The sequence below is a fragment of the Corvus moneduloides genome, chromosome 17 (genome assembly GCF_009650955.1).
Source record: "Corvus moneduloides isolate bCorMon1 chromosome 17, bCorMon1.pri, whole genome shotgun sequence".
Lineage (NCBI taxonomy): Eukaryota > Metazoa > Chordata > Aves > Passeriformes > Corvidae > Corvus > Corvus moneduloides.
The window spans coordinates 8,295,034-8,315,486 of NC_045492.1; the positions used below are offsets into that span (position 1 = coordinate 8,295,034).

The window sequence follows — 20,453 nt, forward strand, 5'->3', positions numbered from 1 at the left end:
TCCATGACGTCACCCCCGTGTCCGGTGCCGGGGGGGTGACACACGTGTCACCGTCACCGTGGCGACGCGGCCGTGACGCGCTGCGCCCGCGACCCTCCCCGGAACGGGCGGGCGGCGCGTGCTGAGCGCGTCACCGGGGGCGGCGGCGGCGGCGGCTGGACGGGCCCGGGGCGCCGCCATGGAGAGCGCGAACCAGGGTACGGGCCGGGGGCGAGCGGGGGCTGCGCTCCGGGCGTGGGGCGCCTGGTGGAGGGGGGGTCCCGGGCACGGGGGGAGCCCGGGGACGGGGGCGCGGGAGCTGCCGCTGCCGTGATGGGGGACGCGGCCCCGGGAGGTGGGAGCGGCCCCGGGAGGTGGGAGCGGCCCTGGGGATGGCGAGCGGCCCCGGGGATGGCGAGCGGCCCCGGGGATCGCTCCTTGGCGCCGCTTCCCCCGCTGGGCCCCGTCCCCACCCACGGTGCCGGGCACGGGAGCTGTGAGGCCGCGGAATGCCCGGTGCTGCTGCCGGTTCCGATCGATGCTCGTGGAGGAAACTCCACCGGAGGTTTCCCTTCCCGTCCTCGGCGCAGCCCCTTCCCGCAGCTCTGCCGCCCCCCCGCCCTGCTTTGCATAACGCGCCTCGCCTGCCGCTTGCTTATTCAGTGCCCTCTGCTCCTTGTCCGCGACAGATATCAACCTTAACTCTCCCAACAAAGGTCTGCTGGCGGATGCCATGACAGATGTTCCCGTGGATAACGCGGCCCGGGGCGCTGCGCCCGAGGGATTGACTCTGGCCGAGGAGGAGGAGCTGAGAGCCGAGCTCGCCAAGGTAAGGGGGGCTCGGTTTGGCAGCGTGTGCCTTGGTTGTGTTCTGCTGGGAAGGAACAAAGGGGAGCCACAGGGGTAGGACTGGGTTTTTTGTTGCTGGGGTTTGTTTTTTAGGTTTTTAATTTTGCAGTGCTACCTTTGGGTCTCTCAGCTAATTGTTAAAGTGCACAAAGCTGGCAGATACTTCAAACACTGCGGTGTGTTGTTTGCTCTTTCCCAGAACAGCCTAATTTAGAGCTCTAAGGAAATAAGTGGCTTTTGATGCCATGAGCTCAGTATAGCATTTTAGCTCCATGTGAAGCGAGAAAACACTTCAGGCAAATGCTAAGCAAAAGAAAGCCATTTTTCCATAGGAAACTGAAACATTGGAGCACTTAATGTGCTTTTCTTCCTACCTTTTTCTCTTAAATATTTTTTACACTCTACAGACAACTGTTTTTGGTGCCCATATGCTTTCAAAGAGCTGAGGGTTTGTAATGTAACATCCTAAGGTTTGAGCACCTTCTGGGGTTTAAAGGTCAGGTTATCATTTCTGTCTGAAACGTGGCTGAAATTAATTGCAGCTGCTTCTCTGTTGTCCTTTCCTTCATGTGAGAATCTTGTGGTGATTCTTTGACTTGCAGGTTTTGGCAGGGGAGGACTTTGCTGCTCTAGGTGGTCACGCAGGGCTTGCTGAGCTGCAGCTAAGGTAGAAATGAACCCACTCTGCCTGGAAACAGCTCCAGAGTGCTTTGAAAGTGTTGTAAGAAAGATCTCTGAGGAAAAACTCTTTGCTTTAATGACATCAGAGGAAAAGAATCATAAGATAAAATATTAGGTAATGAGGTTTGGCAACTGAATCATGTTTACTGTTGAAATTACAATACAAGGAATGGGTTCTGTTCATCTCAGTGTCACTAAGTCACCAGTTCAGTGACTTGTATGGAGGTGGAGTCTGAATGGCCTCCCATCCCAACACAGTTCATGTTGAGTTGAATAATTCTTTACCTAATGTTCTTCCCAATTGTTAAAAGTAATGTTAATGAAATGTTGCTAGTTTCGAGGGAGGTAAAAACTTGTTTTACTTTACGGTTTTTAACTAAACTGTGATTTAACACAAACCTCTGCCTCTCTCTAAGGTTGAAGAAGAAATTGGTACTCTCAGGCAAGTTCTGGCTGCCAAAGAGAGGCACTGTGGAGAGCTGAAGAGGAAGCTGGGTCTGACTCCCTTGGATGGGCTGAAGCAAAACCTGTCCAAAAGCTGGCACGATGTCCAAGTTTCCAACGCGTGAGTATTGCTTGTGATGCAGCTGTGTTTAACTAGGACTCTGTGTGACACTTCCCAGCACGGTATTCCAGAGCTCTTTGGAGTGGCTGGAGGCTTTTCCTCTGATGGATTTATAGAGTAAAAGACACTTAAAAAAAAATTATGTCTGTGTAAACTGGACTTTCATGCCTGTGATCCAGATAAATTGTTGCTCGATGCTCTTTCCTGTGGTGTTAGAGATCTGGATCACACTTACTGGTTCAGTTTGCCTATTTCTGCCTGCTCTTTGAGGCACAGGCAGCTCCTACCTTGTTCTGAACTCAGGCTCAAAGAGAAGTGCAAGCAGTTTCACAGCTTGTGCCAGTTCAGAAGCATTCCCTGGGTTGTATAGCCTGCACCTCCTAGGAGAAAAATCTGTATTAGTGTGCTTCACCAGAGTCATCTTGTCCTAAATATGTGAAGTGAGACTGACTGTTCCTGAACAGGCATTAAGGGTATGGTCACTGCTGTGCTCAACAGTGCCAAAAGGAGGGTCCATGAGGTAAGTTTGTCCCCGCACTGGGTGTCAGGGACTCTGGGTGCCCATAGAGGCATTGTTCAGGCTAAAAAGTCTCCTGTAACTTAACTGGGGTTTGGAGTTATTGACAGCAATACTGCAGAGCAGATAATTGAGCTGTTCACTTGCTGTTTGTTCTTTCCCTTTTCCTTATCTTCCCTCCTCTGTCCCTGCCCCATTTCTGTTATTCCTTTGTCACTGGAATCTGTGTCATTGTCTTCTAAAAAATGAATATTAAAGTTATATTCATTAACACTTTCTGTTTCTAGTTATGTGAAAACATCTGAGAAACTTGGAGAGTGGAATGACAAAGTGACACAGTCTGACTTGTGAGTGCCTCGGGCTCCTCAGCATCACCTCCTTGTTCCTTGCTGCCTTCCCCGATTTGTGCTGCTCCTTGTTCTCCCAGGCATCAGGGCTTGCTTGGGAGCTGGAGGCATGGTGAAGCAGGGTTGTTACTTCCAGGATGCCTGGCTTCCAGCTATAAACATCCCTCAGTTGCAGAGGAGATGAGTAAATGTTACTGCCATCATCTCTGTCATGGTCTTGCTATTGCAGAAGAAAAATTCCAATCAGTTACCAGACCACAATTTATATATAAAAGAAGGAGGGGACAAAAACTTAACCACAATTTCCCTTCAGCTGGTAATTGGAGATTAGTCTGTTGTTATCAGGTGTCTTATTAGTAAACCTCTGTCTTTACTCTGAAACTATTTCTCTTCTCATCAGGAATGTGGTAGGAGTCAGTTTGGCTGTTGCCTTTCTGTATGGTCACCTGGGAGAGAAGTGGCCATACAGGTGCTTCCCTGTAGCTGGAATTAGGGGCTGTGCAGCTGCCAGTGTGTTCATGAGCTTCTGAGCCTGCTGCATTGATGTGTGACCCTTTTGCCAGTGTCAGCACTAGAAAGCCATGAATTTTAATCTTTGCTGTGTATCCGAGCAGGTGACAAATGCAGACAAAGAGCATCTGGCTACTTTTGCTTCTGGAATATATTCTTTAATTATATTAGACCTCCATTGATGGTAGACACGAATCATTGATTCCTGCTGCATAGCTGAACCTCAGGAGCCCTTGAGTGTTTTCTGTGCCGAAGTTTCTCTCCCTTTGTCTTGTGTTGAAGGAGATAATTTAGCTAAGAGGAAGATGTGGATTGGGATCATCACATCATTAGGCAAGGTGGCACTGATCTAATTGGGGCAAATGAATTCTGGGTGATAAGTCCCCTCCTTTGAGAACCTGTGTGCTGTCTGAAGTGGGAGCAGCCACCTTCTGTAGTGTGTGTTTTCTGTACCTCCAGTGTTAGTTCTCACAACCCCTAAGGTAGTGTTTTTTTGCAGAGTTGTGTAGAGAAACATGATTTCTAAAGATCAGAAAAACAAAAGTTTATTGTTTGTCTGGTTCATGCTGTATTGGTAAACTACAGCTTTGGGTGTGGCAATCTGATTTTTTTGGCCTTAAGCTCAGTTCACTGCTCTGTGCTTTTGCTACAGACCAGCAAGAGAAGATGTAGGAAGGGAGCAGAAGATGCAAAGTCTTTCATTTCTTGACACCTTTTAAACTGCAGGCTTTGTTTCTTTGTGCTCAGGGTTTGAACACGCTTAAACAAAAGAAACTGGGGCTTAGGTGTCTCCCTGCATCTCAAACAGCTCTTTTCCTTTTGGCTGTACCAAAGAGGCTGAAGCTGTTATCAGAGAAATAAAGCCTCTGATACTGTAAGTGTAAAGAGTCAATAGTAATGTGTAAAGTGTCAGAAGAAGCATCTGTAGTGAATCTTGGAGCTGTCTCTAACCTCAGTTGTGTTTGTAGATATCTTTCAGCCAGCAGCACACTGGAGGACTGGAATGAAAAATTAACTCAATCAGAAGCGTGAGTGTCTTAACCTTCAGCCTTAACAAATGCTTTCTTCTGACAGCTTGCTGCCACTAATTGTGCTGTGCCCCTGCTCCCCCTCCCCGTCCTCTGCTTTCACTAGATCTACTTGGACATTTATCTTTCCTAGCTTTTACTTTTTTAACCCAATAAATGCCTCTGCTGGGAGAGGGAGCTTTTCCTCAGGTCAGTATCCAAGTGATTCTCTGTAAATGCCTGCCTGCTCTCAGGAGCTGACTGAAACCCCTGGGTAGCTGAGACCTGTGTGCTGCACATTACACCTTTAGCTGAGAAGTGTAATAGCCAAACTGACTTTCTTATTACCCCAACATGCTCTGCAGGGAGCAGGAGCTTTGCTTTCTGCTGTGGTACCTGATGAAAATAGAGCTGGGCAGCTTCCTGTCACATTGGGGCCACAAATAGACTCAAACAGCTTAAACCTCACAGCTGTTCTACTCCAGTTGTTTAATGCAAATCTCCCTTAGATGTGCTTTTACTAAATGCCTGAAATTAAATTCTCTTCTGGACTAAATTATGGAAGGATTTTATGGAAGTTGGCCTTTGTCCTTCTCGCTGCGCCTTTCCCACAGTATGTAGGGCAATCCCTTACAGTGCTGCAGTGGGAGCAGGTAGATTGTGTCGTTGTTTTCAGAGCTGATTTCAACTGTGGGAAGGTAGGTCTTAGGTGTGAGCCAGCTTTCCTGTTCTCTGGAGTGGGTATGTGATGCAGTCCTTGGAGCTGGCTGGTTATCAGCAGCATGTGTGAATGCACGGTTTTCTTCATAACACGGGTGAAAGAGGAGCAGAGATAAAATGTAGGAGTAGCAGATAAAACTTTGAAGTATGCAGGTCTACTTTCAACTGTGTTCTCTAGATTAAGAAGCTGTAAACTGTCACTATTTCACTTGCTAAATAGAGTGACCTTGGTTTTTGTGCTTGCTGACAGTGACTGACTCCAGTGGTGTTTAATCAGAGTCCCTCCCTGGGTGTGCCTGCTAGAGTAGAAAACTTCTGGTTCTGTCTGTTTCCTTGTACTTCATAAGCACCAGAAATGTGGCGGAAATGTGCTTTTTGTGGAGCACTTAGGGCCTGAAGAGCTGTGGCACCTTAGCTTTCCTGCTTGCTTTGGCACTGGACAGAGTGACAGTTGGTGCTGGCAAGGTCGAGACTGATTGAAATAGAGATGTGAGGGGCATTGAAAGATTCCAGCAACATTTCAGAAATCAATCAGAATTTCTACTTCTCTCTCTTAAGTTCAGTGAGTGCAAAGAGGCAAGTTCAAGAAGTCCAAGGGTGAGGTTTTGGGGTTTTTTTATGCAAATGCATTGTCTTTTCTGCTTCAGAGCTGCTCTGCTCCCTAGCTAACAAGGCTCTTGAGTGAATTGGGAGTGGACCTGACTCCTGACCTTATGGTGCTTTTGTGTGCTGTGGAATTTCCTGGTGTTTGCCATTCCTGGCCACAGACTTTCCCTCTGCAAGCAATACATAAACAGGGCAGAACCCACCCCAGTCTGTTCCTAGATCCACTTTCACTGTAACCAGAGTGTGAGGTGACTGACACGGTTTGTGTCTTTAGCCAGACAGCTCAAATGGTGATTGCTGGATAAAAGCAAGTGAGTGGAAGCTGGTGTTAATGGATAAAGGAGGATTTGAGGGTGCAGATTTCACTCCTTCCTGTCAGGGTTTATAGGAGAGAGATGCAGTGAAATGTTGGAATACCACAGGATGAACAGCACAGGGCAGAGATCATCTCTGTGGCTTCTGCTGCAGCCAATTGCCTGTGAGTAAAGTGGGGTATTAGCCAGAGCTTATATTTATTACTCTCAGATTTGGATTATTCCATTGTGCTTTGTGCTGGGGCTAAGGGAAGAAAGCGAGTGCTTGTGAATTTACATGGAAAACCAGGCTGTGGCACTTGCAGGAGAAGAGTTGCAACTTCTAGGTCAGGGCTGGGTGTAGTTAAGTTGCATTAAAGTCTTGTATAAGCTGATCCCTGGCTGTCACAGCTGCAGCTCCACATGTGTGTCTGGTGGCAGTTCTGGGTTACAGAGCTGCTCATCTCCCTGTGCTTGCCTGGCTCTGCCTCCTGCCTGGCAGCAGTGAGGTGTGTATGTGTGTGTGGGAGCTGTGGGTGCAGGACTGGGCTGGCCATCTGATCCAGCTGCTGCTTTTTTGTGCTTCCAAGTTTATATTTAATCCAGATCGTTCCCTTGATCTAGATTGTTGTGCTGGAGGAAGGAGCACACTCAGGCAGAAGCAGCAGCACCTGAGTGCTTGTTCTTCAGTTACAGTAAAAATTCTCCTGTCAGGTGTGGAAAACACAACTGGAAAATCTCTGGCCTTTATCTGCTGAAGCTGGGCATAATACCTGGAATTTTGCAGTGTGAATGGCACGATGGTGTCCTTTGAGGCTGTAAACCATTCCTCAGTGCTGAGCTCTGAGTGCCAAGCAGACCTAGAGTCAGCACTGCATACTTTGGTGAGCACGAGGCTTTCGATATTTGTTAGGCAGCTGTAAATCAAATCCCATGACAGGGCTCAGCCAGGGAGGAGCCTGGCTGCTGAAGGCAGGGATTGAGATCCTCCTCAAGCACCGTGGTTGCACTAGGAAGGCAATCCCTGTGTGAGATCAAGCAGCCTTGGTGCTGATCAGTTCACTCCTAAATTGTGCTGAGGTGCAGAAGATTGTGCTGTGCAGAGGCAACGTTGAGGCCTTGCTGTTGGGGCACGCTCAGGTTTTTCTGGAACTGTTGACTTCAAGAAGAATTGGTCTGAAAAATGTGTAGGTTATAGAGAATTTTCTTTCAGGAGCAAGAAGAGAGAAGGAAAAACTGATGCAGTTTTCTCCTATTCTGCCTAAGTCTTGTGTATATTCATGATTCAGAAATACTTGGCTGTGGTATTAAAAAAAAAATACTGAACAAACCAACATGTTGTAATTGGAATTGCTCAAGTCCAGTTGGGTGCTGTGGTGCTGTCCATGCACTTCTGCCTAGAGAGAAGGAGATGTGAGTAAGTCATCTGTCACCATGGTGTTTGTAGCCAGGGGAGCTCAGGCATGAGAGAACATTAGGCTGTTTATAATGCCCTTCTCCTAAATGTCCTCACCAGGCAAAAAAATAATCTCAAGCTGAAATACTTGGAATAAGAAAAGCTTAAAATATTGAACTTGTTTTTAGCCTGAGTCTTTTCTTTGTAGTCTGAAGAATGACATAAATCTAGATGTTAATCATCAACTGTAGAATAGTTTAGAGAGAACGAATTAATGAAAGTGACACAAAGAATCTTTGTTCTTGAGATTAGTCTCATCTGAAGGAAACAAAGATTCTCAAGTGTTTCCAGCTCAGGTAGAAATTCAAATAATCAGCTGACAAATAAAAGCTGACTTCTTAGCTATTGTGGTTAATGGTAACTGATAGGAAACTTCTCTACCAGTTTATTTCTAAGCTGCTGCTGTAGAGCTAATGCCAATTCCTGCATTTCTTTTCTGTATGGTGATGATGGTCTTGCTTCTTGCCTCTTTCCTCCAAAACATAACACCACAACAAATGCTATGGCTTCCTCAAGGCTGCAAGGATAGTATGGAATGGGTTCCTGGATTTATTTTCTCCAGGACACCAAAAGATGGTTGCAGAGTGATTAGGCTACAGTGCTGTGGTGTTAGACCTTCCATGTGGAAAATTGGTTTTGCTTTGGTTTTTAGCAGATGTTTGTTAGATTTAAGAACATATGATCAAAACTGTAAGGTGAGTGTATGGAAAGGTTAATCCTATACTTCCTGCTTTTGTAAAACTTCAAATATTTGAATATATGCAAATCTGGAAGTGGCTCTTTCAGTGAAGTCAGTGCAGCTCACTAACCCAGCTTCTTTCCTTTAATATGGGGTCCTTTTTCAAAATGGGGGGGACACTTTTGGATCCAACCTGTTAGTTCAATTTATGATTTTTTTCCATGTAGTTATAAGAAGACCCAGGAAACCCTTTCCCAGGCGGGACAGAAGACTTCAGCAGCCCTTTCCAATGTAGGTTCTGTTATCAGCAGGAAGCTCGGTGACATGAGGTAAGATTTCTGGTTTGCACTCTGGTGCTTTGATCTTGGTTTCAAACAGGAATGGGACTTTAGACAATAACTAGGCTTTATTCCATTTTTCTGTTTAGTTGGCAGCACGTTGCTGTTGATGGACTGCCACCTTCTGTGTGGCCCCGTGCACTGTAGTTTAGGACAGATTAAGCATTTACTGAAGATTTACTGAGGGGATAAGCCTGTTCTAAGGCATTTAAATTTGGTTTGGTTTAGGAGAACTGACCAAACATTTTTAGCAGCCTTCTCCCTTTTACTGTCATGTGGATTCACTGCAGCTTTTATGTCATATGTAAGAAACTAGAATTAAAATTTCCCTTTTCCATTCCTTACTGGATTATGGAGGTGTGTTTCCTCAGTGTAACTGCTTTGGATTAGAGAGGGGTCATCCCTTCTGTGCTCTGTTCTGATTAAAAACAGAAAGGGCAAAGTCTGTTTGCTGCATTCCATGTGGTTTCAAGCCCCGGGTGTTGACATTCCATGGAGAAGGGCAGTATGTCTTCCAGGCACAGTTATGTCATGTTGGTTGGAAAATAGCAATTGATTCAGAAGATTATGACAACACTGACAATTTGTTCTGTGGTTGGGGTTATCTCCATTCCTTAAGTAGATGACCACTGAAATAATTGCAAATATAAACCTCTCCAAACTGGCAAGAGGCACAGGTTCTCCTGGCTGAGGTTCTTGCTCTGTGAGTTTCTCAGCTGTACAGAGCTCAAGGTTAGAATTGGTGATTTACCTGCTCAGAACTTTAAGCTAAAGATTTCTTCCCCACTGATGGTAACATCCACTTTTTTCATGCAGAATCCCTTGACCATGTTTTTCTTGGAATTGAGAGCTAGTTCTGGATGTACAGCCTGTCTAGGTTACTAAGGGAGGATTTTTAGAGCTTGTATTTAACGTGCTGTCTCAGACCTTGGATTGAATGGGTAGCTGTCGTTCTTTGTAGGGAATTTCCTATTCCACTGTGGCTGGGAGTATCCGAGTGGTAAGAACTCGTTGGCCTCTGATCACATAGTGCTGATTTATTCTGATTCTGTCCTCAGTGAGCTAGTTACTGTGTTCCTGGAGGGTATTTTTTTGTGTTTTCAGTAGCTCACATCTCTGAATTTGGCAGAGGACTAGCTGGCTTCCTACCCTTTCCAGCATTCAAGTTGTAACTTTTCTTTCCTGGAAACTCCCTAGTCTGCTGGAAAAAGAGACTTTCATGTAATCACAGCAGATTACAGCTACTGGCACAAGATGTGGTGGGAACACATTTTGCCAAACTGATAAGTGAATTTGGGGCCTGGTTTCTGCAGTCTGGCCAGGCTGTTGCAGCAAAGGAATGGGAACTGTGCTTTTTTTGGGACCACACGGGGAACTCCTGAACCAGGGCTGCCACTGGCAGAAGCTGTTTTGACAGGCTTGCTCCTGCCTGTTGTTTTTTTAGCTGGGAGAATGCAGGTCATGCAGCTGCCAAAATGTTTGTGCCATCCCAGGAGCAGGCGATGGAGAGAGGGGATACTGGGGTGCTCTCCTGGTGGCAGAGCTGGCCTGGCACAGTCACTGTGACAACTGGCCATGTAATCAACTGGCCCAGGCACGAGGCAGGCCTTTGCAGCAATGGTTTTGCTCAGCTTCAACATCTGCATTCCTTTTTATAGCTAATACCTTGGGTGAGGTGTTATGAAATAGAGGCAGCTTCTGTCTTATCACCTGGGAATCCCTGCCAAAGTTATTTCAGCAGGATTTGTATATGTGGCCCTGTGGGGGAACACAGTAATGATTTTTTTTAAGACTTTCAGTTTTTCTCTGCATATATAAACAGACTTCGATCTCCTGTGCTGCATCCAAGTCTTCCTATTTCTGATTCTGAAGAAGGTTTAACTCTGAGCATAAGGTTTTGCAGGAACTGTCCCACTTTTCACCCTTGCCAGGTGAACTCTGGTGTTCTGATATGTGATCAGAGCTGATGAGGAGTGAAGTCTGTTGTATTGCTGTGATCACTGCTCTGAACGAGTGGGATGATCTCTGTTCCCAGAGAAATCTCTGTTACAGGCCTTGTAGGCTACACTGACCTCCATTACTGTACTCTGTTATTTTTCCTTCTTACACTACAAATTCACTTGTAAAGCGAGTTTATTTTCCAGCACTGGAAGTGTTGCGATAACAGAGGGGATTTCCTTGTTTAGTCAGCCTTCACCGGTTGATAAATGCAAGGAAGGCGTGATGAATGGGACAGAGCCTCCACACACTGAGGGCGTGGGCCTAATTCCATTAAAAATGCTTGGACCAAATTGCTTTTAAATACAAGTAACATGTTAAATCTTTAGACTTGTTGTATTCTGGTCAAAATAATTTTGGTGTGTGGATTTTAACCTTGGGAAGTTAATGCTGTAACCGTGTGCTTGCTGCATTAATGCTCTACTGGATTACTCTGAGGGGAGAAAATGTACCTTAGTGGGTGGGATATTTTAAAGTCTTGGCCTGTTCAGATGTCTCTGTTATCTCCACCTACAGTTAAAAAGTAAATTGGCTTTTAGACATTCTGTTCCTGCATTTTACTGATCCCAGTAAACTGCAGAATTTGAAGTGTTTTCTTTTTGTTGCCTTGTGGGTTTGTCCACCTGTGCACTTCATGGTGTCTGATGAAGTTTGCTGCTGTACATAATGCTACAAGCAAATTCATTATGAAATGTTAGCCTGAACCCGAAGTGCCTGCAGATTCTGGAATTTAGGTAAACTTTCAATCCTTATGGAAGGAGGAAAAGGGTTACTGCTAGGTCCAGGCCAAGATACTGAACAAGAAACCAGTGCTTGTGGTATTCTGTATGGAGCAGCATGGTGCATGGATGTGTTACCTGTGTTGTTCTCCTTTACGCAAGAGTAAGTAGAAAGTTAATTTATTCACATGCAAAGGCAGCATTTCAAGGATCTGCTCTGCCAAAGAGCTGACTTGGATATATGGGGAAATGAAACCACAGAGCCCAACATCTTTGCTCTGGCTGTTAGGAAAAGCCCTTGTACTCGTTGCCAAGTACTTCACATCCAGCTTGCCATGACTGCTTCCTGCTGCAGAGACAAAAATTATATTTAAGTGGAATAAAACACTGCTCTGGCAGGAGAAGCTCCTTTAGAGCATCCTGGTAATCTTCCTAATAGAAGTAGGAAACCTCAGTCTGTTGTTTCAGACTGCTGAGATGCTACTGTATTGCAAAATCCCAGCCTAAAAATGGGCAACCAAGTTACAGGGTAAACATGATACCTTTAATCTTATCTTTATTAGCCTGCAATGCATTTGTTGTTTGAGCTGTAACTTTGAGATTTGCAGGCTTGGCAAGATAACGTGCAGGTATCCATTGCAGGTTGCCCTTACACAAGTCCTCACCGGAAGTCTGAGCAATGCTGTCTTTGTGTGAGAGACCACAGGGGGAAATGGGGGAAGGAGGTATCTCTAGCAATATAGCTGGTGCTTTGTAAAACCTTCAGTTTAGAAAAAAATGCTTAAAAAACCCATGGGAAGGCAATGGATGGGGGTAGGTAAAATGTTTTGGTTTGCTGTTGCACATCTACTCCTTCCCCTCCCCAGCTGGGTTCTAAGTTGATGTAGGTGGTGTTATTGCTCTTAGGGAAACAGCTTGTCTGGAGTTAATGAAAAGCATTTTTTTTGCTTGCTCCTGTGATTTATTTTGAGAGGCTTCCTCCTGGGTAGTTGACTTTGCTGTCCCATGATTTTGTGACCGTGTCCCTGCATTTGGTGTTTAACTCTGCACAAGTTTCTGACCATTTCTTCCTTTTTCTCTCTGCTGCCTGTGGCCTCTCCCAGGGCTCACTCCATCTCACATTCCCTTAGGTAAGATACTGTTCAAGGCTCTAAAAGAGCATTTGTTTCTGTGCCAGGCCCTTGCAGACTTTAAAGGGGAAGCTGGTTATTTAAGCCTTACCTAAACTCTTGACACAGATTGAGAAATCTACAACAAACCAATGCCCTGGGATTGACTTTTGTATCACAGTTGCAGTTAAATATTGGCCATCCTGTGTCTGGAAAACTAATTCTGGGCTGCAGCTGTTCAATAAGGGGAGAGAGGGCTGGCTCCTACCACTTGGGTTGTCCACAGCAGCCTGTGTGTGGACAGGGAGTGCTTCAGACCCGGGGTTAGGCTGCTTTTGCAGAGTGTCAAATTGTCATTAACTTTTTCCTCCTTGTCCCGAATGCTTCCGAGCAGCGGCTACTCCATCCGCCACTCGATAAGTATGCCAGCCATGAGGTAATGTAGCACATGCCTGTGTATCCTGAGTGGGGCTGGGGGGAGGACAGCTGCCTCCATCACTGCTGGAGGGTTTGTTCTGACTTGTGCAACCGGCTCCTTTCTCAAGCAGGCCCCTCTCCAAGCATGGATTAACTACAGCCTGCAGTTTGACTACTTAAAGGGTTTTTTAATATCTCTTAAGGTCATTAGCACTTGTCTTTTCTTGGACTAAGTGCAGTGTTGCACCTCTACCAAAGTTTGGTTGAAGCCTGCAGCTTTCAGAGGTCCCTGAAGGGCAGGATTACAGTTCTGTCACAATGTATGGCACAGCCATTGCTGATACCACGGTGAATCCTAACGGGAACCCTCTCCTCGGCCTTCCCTCAGGGTGCCTTGCAGAAGAAGTGACTGCCAGGGCTGGACAAGGCCCACAGAACTCTCTGTTCATCCTCTTTCCAGATCAGTGGAGGTTATTTTATGGCTGCAAATCTAAAGCAATTCCTTGGAACAAAAATAACTGAGATGAGGCGAGTCATCTCCCAGCCCCAGCGCTCCCACAGCCTGGCCTGGGGAAGCAGCTCTATGAGTAATTGCCTGGTCTGGCAGCTCAGTACAGAGCACTCCCTGAAATCCTTTGCCAGTGAAGCAGCTTGTTGGGTTGTCAAACAACTGACCTGGTTTTCTTTGCTAGAAATATGAAATGCTCTGATTAATTCATTACCTGTGATTTTCATGAGCATTTTCTGATGCAAATGATCACCCCTGTAGAAATAAAGCTGCTGATAGGTACAGTTACGTGGCCCTTGCCCTTTCTCCCCATGGGATGTGATACAGGAAACCGAAGCCTTTGTTTTCTCAGCTTTCCTTTCCACTATTTAAAACAAAATGTTTTCAGTTGGAAGTTTTTTAAAGCTAAGAGCTGGTTTCTTCTCTACTTACTGTGCCTTGATTCCCCAGTGAACTAGGGCTTGTTTCCCTCAACATTTTAGCTTGAGCAATTGAATAGATTGCACGTGGTGTAAATGTTTTCCTTCAGAGTTTAGATGTGGTGTTCTTGCCTGGTGTGCCTGAGAGATTTGTGCCAAAGGCTGTGAGGAGCTGGAAGTGTTCTGGGTGATGGTGTCACTGCAGGGGAACAGCCACAGAGCCCAGTCACACTGTGCCATTTGATATGGTTAAGAACTAACTTGTCTTGATTTGTTGTTTCTTTCTCCCCTCTTCTTTCTTCAAGGAATTCTGCAACCTTCAAGTCCTTTGAAGATAGAGTTGGGACCATAAAGGTAACAGTCTGCTTTGTCGTGTAAACACAGCGTGTGAAGCCTTGTGCAGAAACTTTAATTTCTGCAATGTTTTTCTTGTAGACTAGTATTCGGGCAAATGGCCTCTCAGATATGTGAAGTCTTGGCTACAGTAGGTGACCTCGACAAGGGGGAATTGACTTGGTATTCCCAGTGCTGCTTTCTTGTTGTCCTCACTCTCTTCTCTCCTTCCAGTCCCGAGTGGTGGGCAGCAGGGAAAACAGCACTGACGGCCTCCACTCCCCCTCTGGAGCTGGGGACAAGCCTCCACAAGACAACGCTCCCTTCTAGACCTGGATGTGTCTTTGCACGGCTGTGCACAACTGGAAGAGCCCCCTCCCTCCCAAACCTTCACCACAGCAACAACATGCGAATCCAAGAAGGGGCTGAGAGCCAGTCAGGAGAGATCCATCCTTCATTCATAGACACTGCTGCTGGATCCAAGTCAAATAAAGAGAATGCAAAGTTTTGTACACAAATAATATTTTACACTAAAGTTTGTAGATTAAATGTATCACTGCTGTCCTTTTGGGAGAGCGTGTAAGCTGGAGTTTCCTTAAAGTAGCTCAGAAATGCCACTGCTGTAGATGAGAACAGTTTTCCCGTGTCTGACAGAGCTTGGAGCAGATACATAGCCCTGAGCAGCATGAGGAGGGCAGTAACTGGAGAAGCCAAGTGCATGGGTACCTTAGCTTCAGCTTCTGGCTCCGTTCTCTGTGTGGGCTACTCTGGGAGCTTGCAGGCTTCTCCTGTTACTGTTTTCTCTGGCTCTCATTGGAGCTGTCGAGTAAATGGTAAACAGTTGGGTTTTTTCCTGGGCTCCTAAAAGGTAAACTTCACTTAGCAGCTGCCTCGTTGTTACACTAATGCTCTAGCTTTAACAAAACTAAGAATCTTTATTTTTAAATGCAATGAACTTTAAAGAAATAAAGCTTAAAAACAAACAAACAAACAAAAAGCTTTGGCATCATATTAGGGCGATGCTCCCTTGGACTCTGAAGCTGAATTGCAAGCCTTACATCACCTTACGCTTTACTTGTTTATGATTTATTTTCTGTAGAGAAGACTGCAAGGGTTCTAAAGCTGGTTGTTGAGCACTGGAGTTTTGCATCATGCAGTCATAGCAGCATGTTTATAAAGCCAGTTCTTGTGTTAAATTCAGTGGTGCACTCTGTTTCCCGAGTGTATGAAACTTGCTTCTCCCTTCTCAGCTTATCCCTTCGTTTTGGAGGAGGAATTTCTGAAGGCTGGAATATGGATACCATTGGAGGGACTCTGCTCTGCTCTCCGAGGGCTCCTCCAGCTGGTACATCTGGCTGTGACTGGATGGGTTTCTAAGTTGAAAGCCCCAGCTCTAATTTTGTTTTACAAAACTGGCAGAGAGTCATGGCGCTCACCCAGTCCCTCCAGGGGCTGGATGTTTTGCTCTTTTGATGTCCAACTTCATTGCTCAGGAGCTGACAAATTCCAAGTTTTCTCCTAGAGGCCTGATCTTATTCTAGGCAAGGTGCCTCCACGTAGAAATACCTAGAGTGAGCAATTCTGTGCCTTAGAGGCGAAGTGGGACTTACTCAGGTCTTTAAACTTATGTACATATCTGGGTAGTTTTTAGTGGTTTCACCCCGGAGGGACTGAACTGCCTCTGATCCTTTAGAGAAGCAAGTTTTGACACTGATTTGATTAATCTCCATTTCCCCCACCCCTGCTCCCCTCCCTCTGCAGACCTGGGGACATGGGATGAGATGTTAGTGGGCAGATGTACTAGGCCGTAGGTAGAGTGTAGAGTGTCGTTCACAGGCACTCTTCGTTTGACTGGAACTGGCCTCCCTGGGAGGAACAGAGCCAGTGAAATGGAGACTGCAGGAGCTTGGGTATGGAACTGTTTCTCTTTAAGATAAAGACTGATGAAACTTGTCAATAAAGGATTCCTTTGGGAGAAAATGGGGTGAATGTCTTTGTCTTGTTCTGTCCAACAGCACTGAAATCCTCTCTTGGGTGCACGTTACAAACTCGTCAGGTAAATATCAACTGCCTGCAGCAGTGTGAGGTGAGAAGCAACGGAAATATTCCATCCTATCCCTGTAGCTTCTTGTCTGCTGGCTCTCTGGATGCTCTCTCATGAAGGAATGTACTAAATAATATTTACAGTCTGATATTTCCTTTCCAAGATGCTGGACACTGTTCCCAAGCTGGTTCCCGAGCTGTGCCTGTGCTCGGGGCTGGGTAGCTGCAAACTCCATCGCTGGTGCTGCAGGTGAACTCCAAACTTCCTCACACTGTTTTCCTGATCTGGGAGCGTGGGACTTCAGTCCTGGCAGTGACCTTGGCAGTGGGAGCTGAGGCGGGAGAAACTTCTAATGTGGAAAAGCAGCTGTGGTGCTGGCGTGGCTTGGCAGCATGAATCAGTCGCCTCCATGGAAGCTCTGGCAGTCAAACAGCACGGCACGGGGGGAGCCATGGATGGATGGCTGGAGCTGGGAGCTGCTGGCTCCAAGTTTAAAAGGGCAGTGCAGAGCAGGCAAATAGGTTATGGAGAGGCCAGCAGACATCCTCAGTATGCTGTTTTCAGAGGAAGGATGTCCAGCTGGGCTTGAGGCATCTGCTTGGTGGTGAGGGTTTGATTTTGTGGCGTTTGGGTGTTTGTTTTGGAGGTTGGAGGTATTTTTCCTACATCACTTCATTAGGTAAAATTACATCTCTGCAAGTGGGGCTAAAGACAGAGGGGTTGGTATGAGACCTGATCCTGGAGGAGAGATGCTGCTGGGAGCACCTGGGCTGTGGTGAGGAGAAGGCAGATCACTCCATCCCACAAAAGCAGATAAACAGCAGAATCAAAAAGTAACTAACTGCAAAAAGCAGGAAGGAGCCACTTTTCCCTGCTGGCACCATGTCCCAACCCTCAGCCAAAACCATGGCAAGTGTTTCTTAAGGAATTTGACATTAATGCTGTGAGAGGGGCTGCACAACCCCTCCAGCAGTGGGACCCTGTCTTCATCCCGGATGAACGGGCAGTGTCCAGAGCCAAGTGCTCGCCCCGGCTGCCAGTCTGGGCCCACTTGCTGCACCCCTGTGGGTGCTGGGGTGGGCTCAGCATCTTTTCTTGGGTGCAGATTCTGTGCAAGATCCAAGGTCAGTGCTGGGGAGCTCTGCAAGTAGCTGGTGTTTTGGAGGGGGAAAGGTGCAGGAGCTGGGCTGGGGATGGAGCTGGAGCAAGGAGAGGGTGTGGGTGTGTGATTCATGGTGATGACTCTGTTGGTAAATAGGATCCAACATCATTCATCTCTTTAAAACATGAGTCAGAGGCAGCAGACGGGAAAGGCCATTAGAGCCTCACGGAGAAGCCACACGTCAGCAGGGCCATGCCGGAGTGACGGGAGGGATAACTGAAGCGAGTGTCCCTGCACTGACACTGGAGTCACCACTCCAGGGACACCTGCTCCAGGATGAACTGGATGGGTGGAAGTTGTGCTTTTACCCAAGACTTGGAAATAGCCATGTTTCCCAGGGAACAGCCAGGAATGCCAGGAGCAACTGGGAAAAACAGACTCACGAGCTTAAAACCCCCTCTTTTGCTCCAGTTGTAAGCACAAAGGGAACCGGCTCTGCACTGAGCTCCTGGGGACCCCAAAGGGCCGGTGCCGGGCCGGGTGGGTGGGGTGGCAGGATGAGATTCTCGGAACAGGGGCGGAGGTGAAGGTGCTACCCAAAGCATTCCTAGAACTGGGGGTCGGTGTGCGGGCAGCGGGCTGAGTGCCCGGACAGCACCATAAAGGCAGTGCACCCCCAGGCCTGCAGCACACGGGTGCCTCCGGCTCCTCCACTGTCCCGGCCTGACTGCAGCCTCCGTACCTCTGCCCCCAGGCCTGCAGACCCCCGTGTCACTGCCCCCGGACCCAGCGCTCCCTGTGCCACGGCCACCAACGCGTGTGGGGAGCTGCAGCCCCCGGCCCCACTGATGCTTGTGCCGCAGCCGCCGACCCCGCTGCAGCCCCCGGTGCGTGTACCAGTCATCGGCTCCTGTGATGGATGGCAGCCCCCGCTCCTTGTGCCACAGCCTCCGGTCCCTCCGCAACCTCAGGCTCAGTGCTGCTGTCCTTGGCTGGCCGCGGAGCTAACGAGTCAACTGCCGCGAACAAAAAGCCTTCGCATCGCTCCCTGGTGGTCTAGTGGTTAGGATTCGGCGCTCTCACCGCCGCGGCCCGGGTTCGATTCCCGGTCAGGGAAATGTTGCTTTTGCAGCGCTCCCTTCCGCTTTTCCACCTTCCTTCCCCCGCCCCCTTCCATTCCCATTGGGATCCCCCCGCGCGCTCCCGGCGCTGCGGCCGCGTGCCCGCGCGCGCGCGGCGGGGGCGCTGCGTGCGGGAGATGCGCATGCGCAGTGCGCCGGCGCCGCCCCCTCCCGTGGCCGGGTCCCGGTCGGTGTCTGGCGGCGGCGGCGGCACCGGCGCTTAGGGCGGAGCGCGCGCGCCGCCGCGACCGGGCCCCGCGCGACGCCCGAGGAGCCGCCCCCGCCCCGCGGGGCCGCCCCCGCCCAGCCGGGGCTGCGCGGCCTCTGCCCGCCCGCCCGCGGGCCGCAGGTGAGCGCGGCGGGGCCGGGCCGCGGGCGGAGGCCAAGATGGAGCTGGTGGCGGGGGCGGGGGGGGGCGCGGCGAGGCGGGAGGACCGGGGGAGGGTGGGATGTGCCCGCCGGTATCTTCCTGCCCGCCGGCATTTCCCTGCCCGGGGGCATCGCCCGCAGAGCATCCCCGCCCCGGGAACCCCCCGCCCTGGTCCCCGGTGGCGGTGCGGGGCCCGCGTCCCTCCCTCCCTCCCCATCCTCCTCGGAGCAGGGGGGAAAAACCCCGAACAAAAGGCCTGGGAAGGTGAATTCCAAATGAAAGTCATCTGTATGTGTGGGAGCCGTGAATCACCCTGGCTCGCTCCAGAAGCCGGCGTGATTTTCCCTTCCCTTTCCCTACATTGTCCTGCTAAATTTTTAACAAAATAATTAGTAGCCGCTCGGCTGATGAGGTGCTTAATGAATGACGTACCAGCAGCGGGAAGCAAATCCAGCCTTTATAACGTGAAACTTGCAAAGGCAGCATATTTCTGTTTATTCGTGCAGTGTCTTCTGGCTCTCAAATTAAGAATTCCAGTCAGGTAATTCTGGAGATACGGAATGCAACTGGACCGAACGGAGACAGCGGATTCCCTGATAGCGCCTCGCTCCTGCTTTTGTGCTGTATCAATACCTGACTGTTCCACACCAGTGACACAAAGCCTTGAGTTTATTAGTGGAGTGTGGGCACTGATGGAGCTGGTGCTCCCTGGGGAGCAAGGTGAAGGCCATCCTGTCTGACATAAGAGGGGAAGCCAAAGGGTTTTATCTTTTCTAGGTTTGTTTTTATTGGGGTGTTAATTTTCGTGCACTGTGAGATGTTGCTGTTGAGCTGTCTGTGCTGCAGTAAGGCTTAAAAAAAAAGGGCATGAGTTTGGTACATCATCTCAGACTGGTGTGAAGTAATCTAATTCTCCCTGCTGATATTTGCCTTGTGCCAGCTTCATCAGGAAAGGGAACTGCTGTGTGTGTGCTTAAATACTGTGTTAGTTTGCTGCTTTTGAAGCAAAAACTTGCAGGCCGCAGTCACCCAGTGGCTGAGCAGTGGTGGTTCACCCATTTCTCTGGGTAAATTAAGCTCTTCAAAGTACGCAGGGCTGCAAGGATTTCCTTTGGAAATGCATCAGGATTGGACCTATTTAAATTCTTGAATTGTAGCAGCCTCCTTGAAGTGGAATTTATTCTTTTGACTGCAATTTCATTAGAGGCGTTTTCAGCTTCTCAGGCATCTGTTGGTTTCAGGTTGCTTAGGATCAGTGTTTGCATTTCTGTTTGCTTTTGATAGAATATGGTAGAATCCTAATCTGACTAAGGGATCCTGAGAAATAGATGCCAAATTCATTTGCTTTAATGAATTAGCCCTAATAAATCAAGTATGCTATGCCCTGGTTGGGAAAAAAGAAGGGAAGCAAAAGCTGGAGTGGAAGAGAAATTAACATTAATATATAGAATGTAAGATGAAAAGAAGCTTATTTTTATTGAACAGCTTCCTGTGGTTTTCTCACCATGCTCTAAGGGCTTTGGAGAAATTCGTCATGTTGCTGGCAGTGCAGAATCTGCTCTGTGGGAAACTCTGGGTTTGGACATGGGATTTTCAGCCAAACAGCTTTTTGTAAGCATAAATAAATACTTCTTTCCCTCCCTCATTTATTTCATCGTAGGGATTGTCTGCAGCATTTAAATGTAAGGGAAGATGCAGCAACATGGTCATGTTATTCCTAAATTTCGGATGTGTTACATTGAAAAATTGCAGGCTGGAGGCTCAAG

General features: G+C 48.0%; 2 protein-coding genes and 1 non-coding gene across 18 annotated transcripts in view; all 3 read left to right on the forward strand.

The window, feature by feature from the left end:
• The first annotated feature begins 85 nt into the window (after positions 1-85).
• On the forward strand, positions 86-16,034 carry TPD52L2 (TPD52 like 2). 16 transcript variants are annotated; one of them, XM_032126717.1, is made up of 12 exons: positions 86-197; positions 669-808; positions 1,926-2,074; positions 2,879-2,938; positions 4,417-4,476; positions 8,437-8,538; positions 9,509-9,547; positions 12,368-12,394; positions 12,768-12,809; positions 14,023-14,071; positions 14,153-14,201; positions 14,285-16,034. In XM_032126717.1, exons 1-11 carry the CDS (start codon positions 179-181, stop codon positions 14,186-14,188), a joined length of 723 nt encoding a protein of 240 aa, XP_031982608.1. In that variant the 5' UTR covers positions 86-178; the 3' UTR covers positions 14,189-14,201; positions 14,285-16,034. The 16 variants fall into 16 exon arrangements, with proteins under 16 accessions (XP_031982608.1, XP_031982603.1, XP_031982609.1 ...); XM_032126712.1 differs by lacking the exon at positions 14,153-14,201; XM_032126713.1 differs by lacking the exon at positions 14,153-14,201 and having other exon boundaries at positions 89-197; positions 696-808.
• A 2,207-nt stretch (positions 16,035-18,241) lies between these two features.
• Positions 18,242-18,313, forward strand: TRNAE-CUC. The gene has a single exon. It is a non-coding gene; the product is annotated as a tRNA-Glu (tRNA).
• A 292-nt stretch (positions 18,314-18,605) lies between these two features.
• Positions 18,606-20,453, forward strand: part of DNAJC5 (DnaJ heat shock protein family (Hsp40) member C5) — a 30,816-nt gene continuing 28,968 nt past the window's right edge. The window contains exon 1 of the mRNA XM_032126548.1: positions 18,606-18,666. The gene's annotated coding sequence lies outside the window, so the exon portion shown is untranslated. The remainder of the gene's footprint in view (positions 18,667-20,453) is intronic.

Coding starts and splice junctions, on each gene's coding strand:
- TPD52L2 (XM_032126712.1), top strand. Junction 2,075..2,878: donor GATGTCCAAGTTTCCAACGC/GTGAGTATTGCT, acceptor TTCTGTTTCTAG/TTATGTGAAAACATCTGAGA. Junction 2,939..4,416: donor AAAGTGACACAGTCTGACTT/GTGAGTGCCTCG, acceptor TTGTGTTTGTAG/ATATCTTTCAGCCAGCAGCA.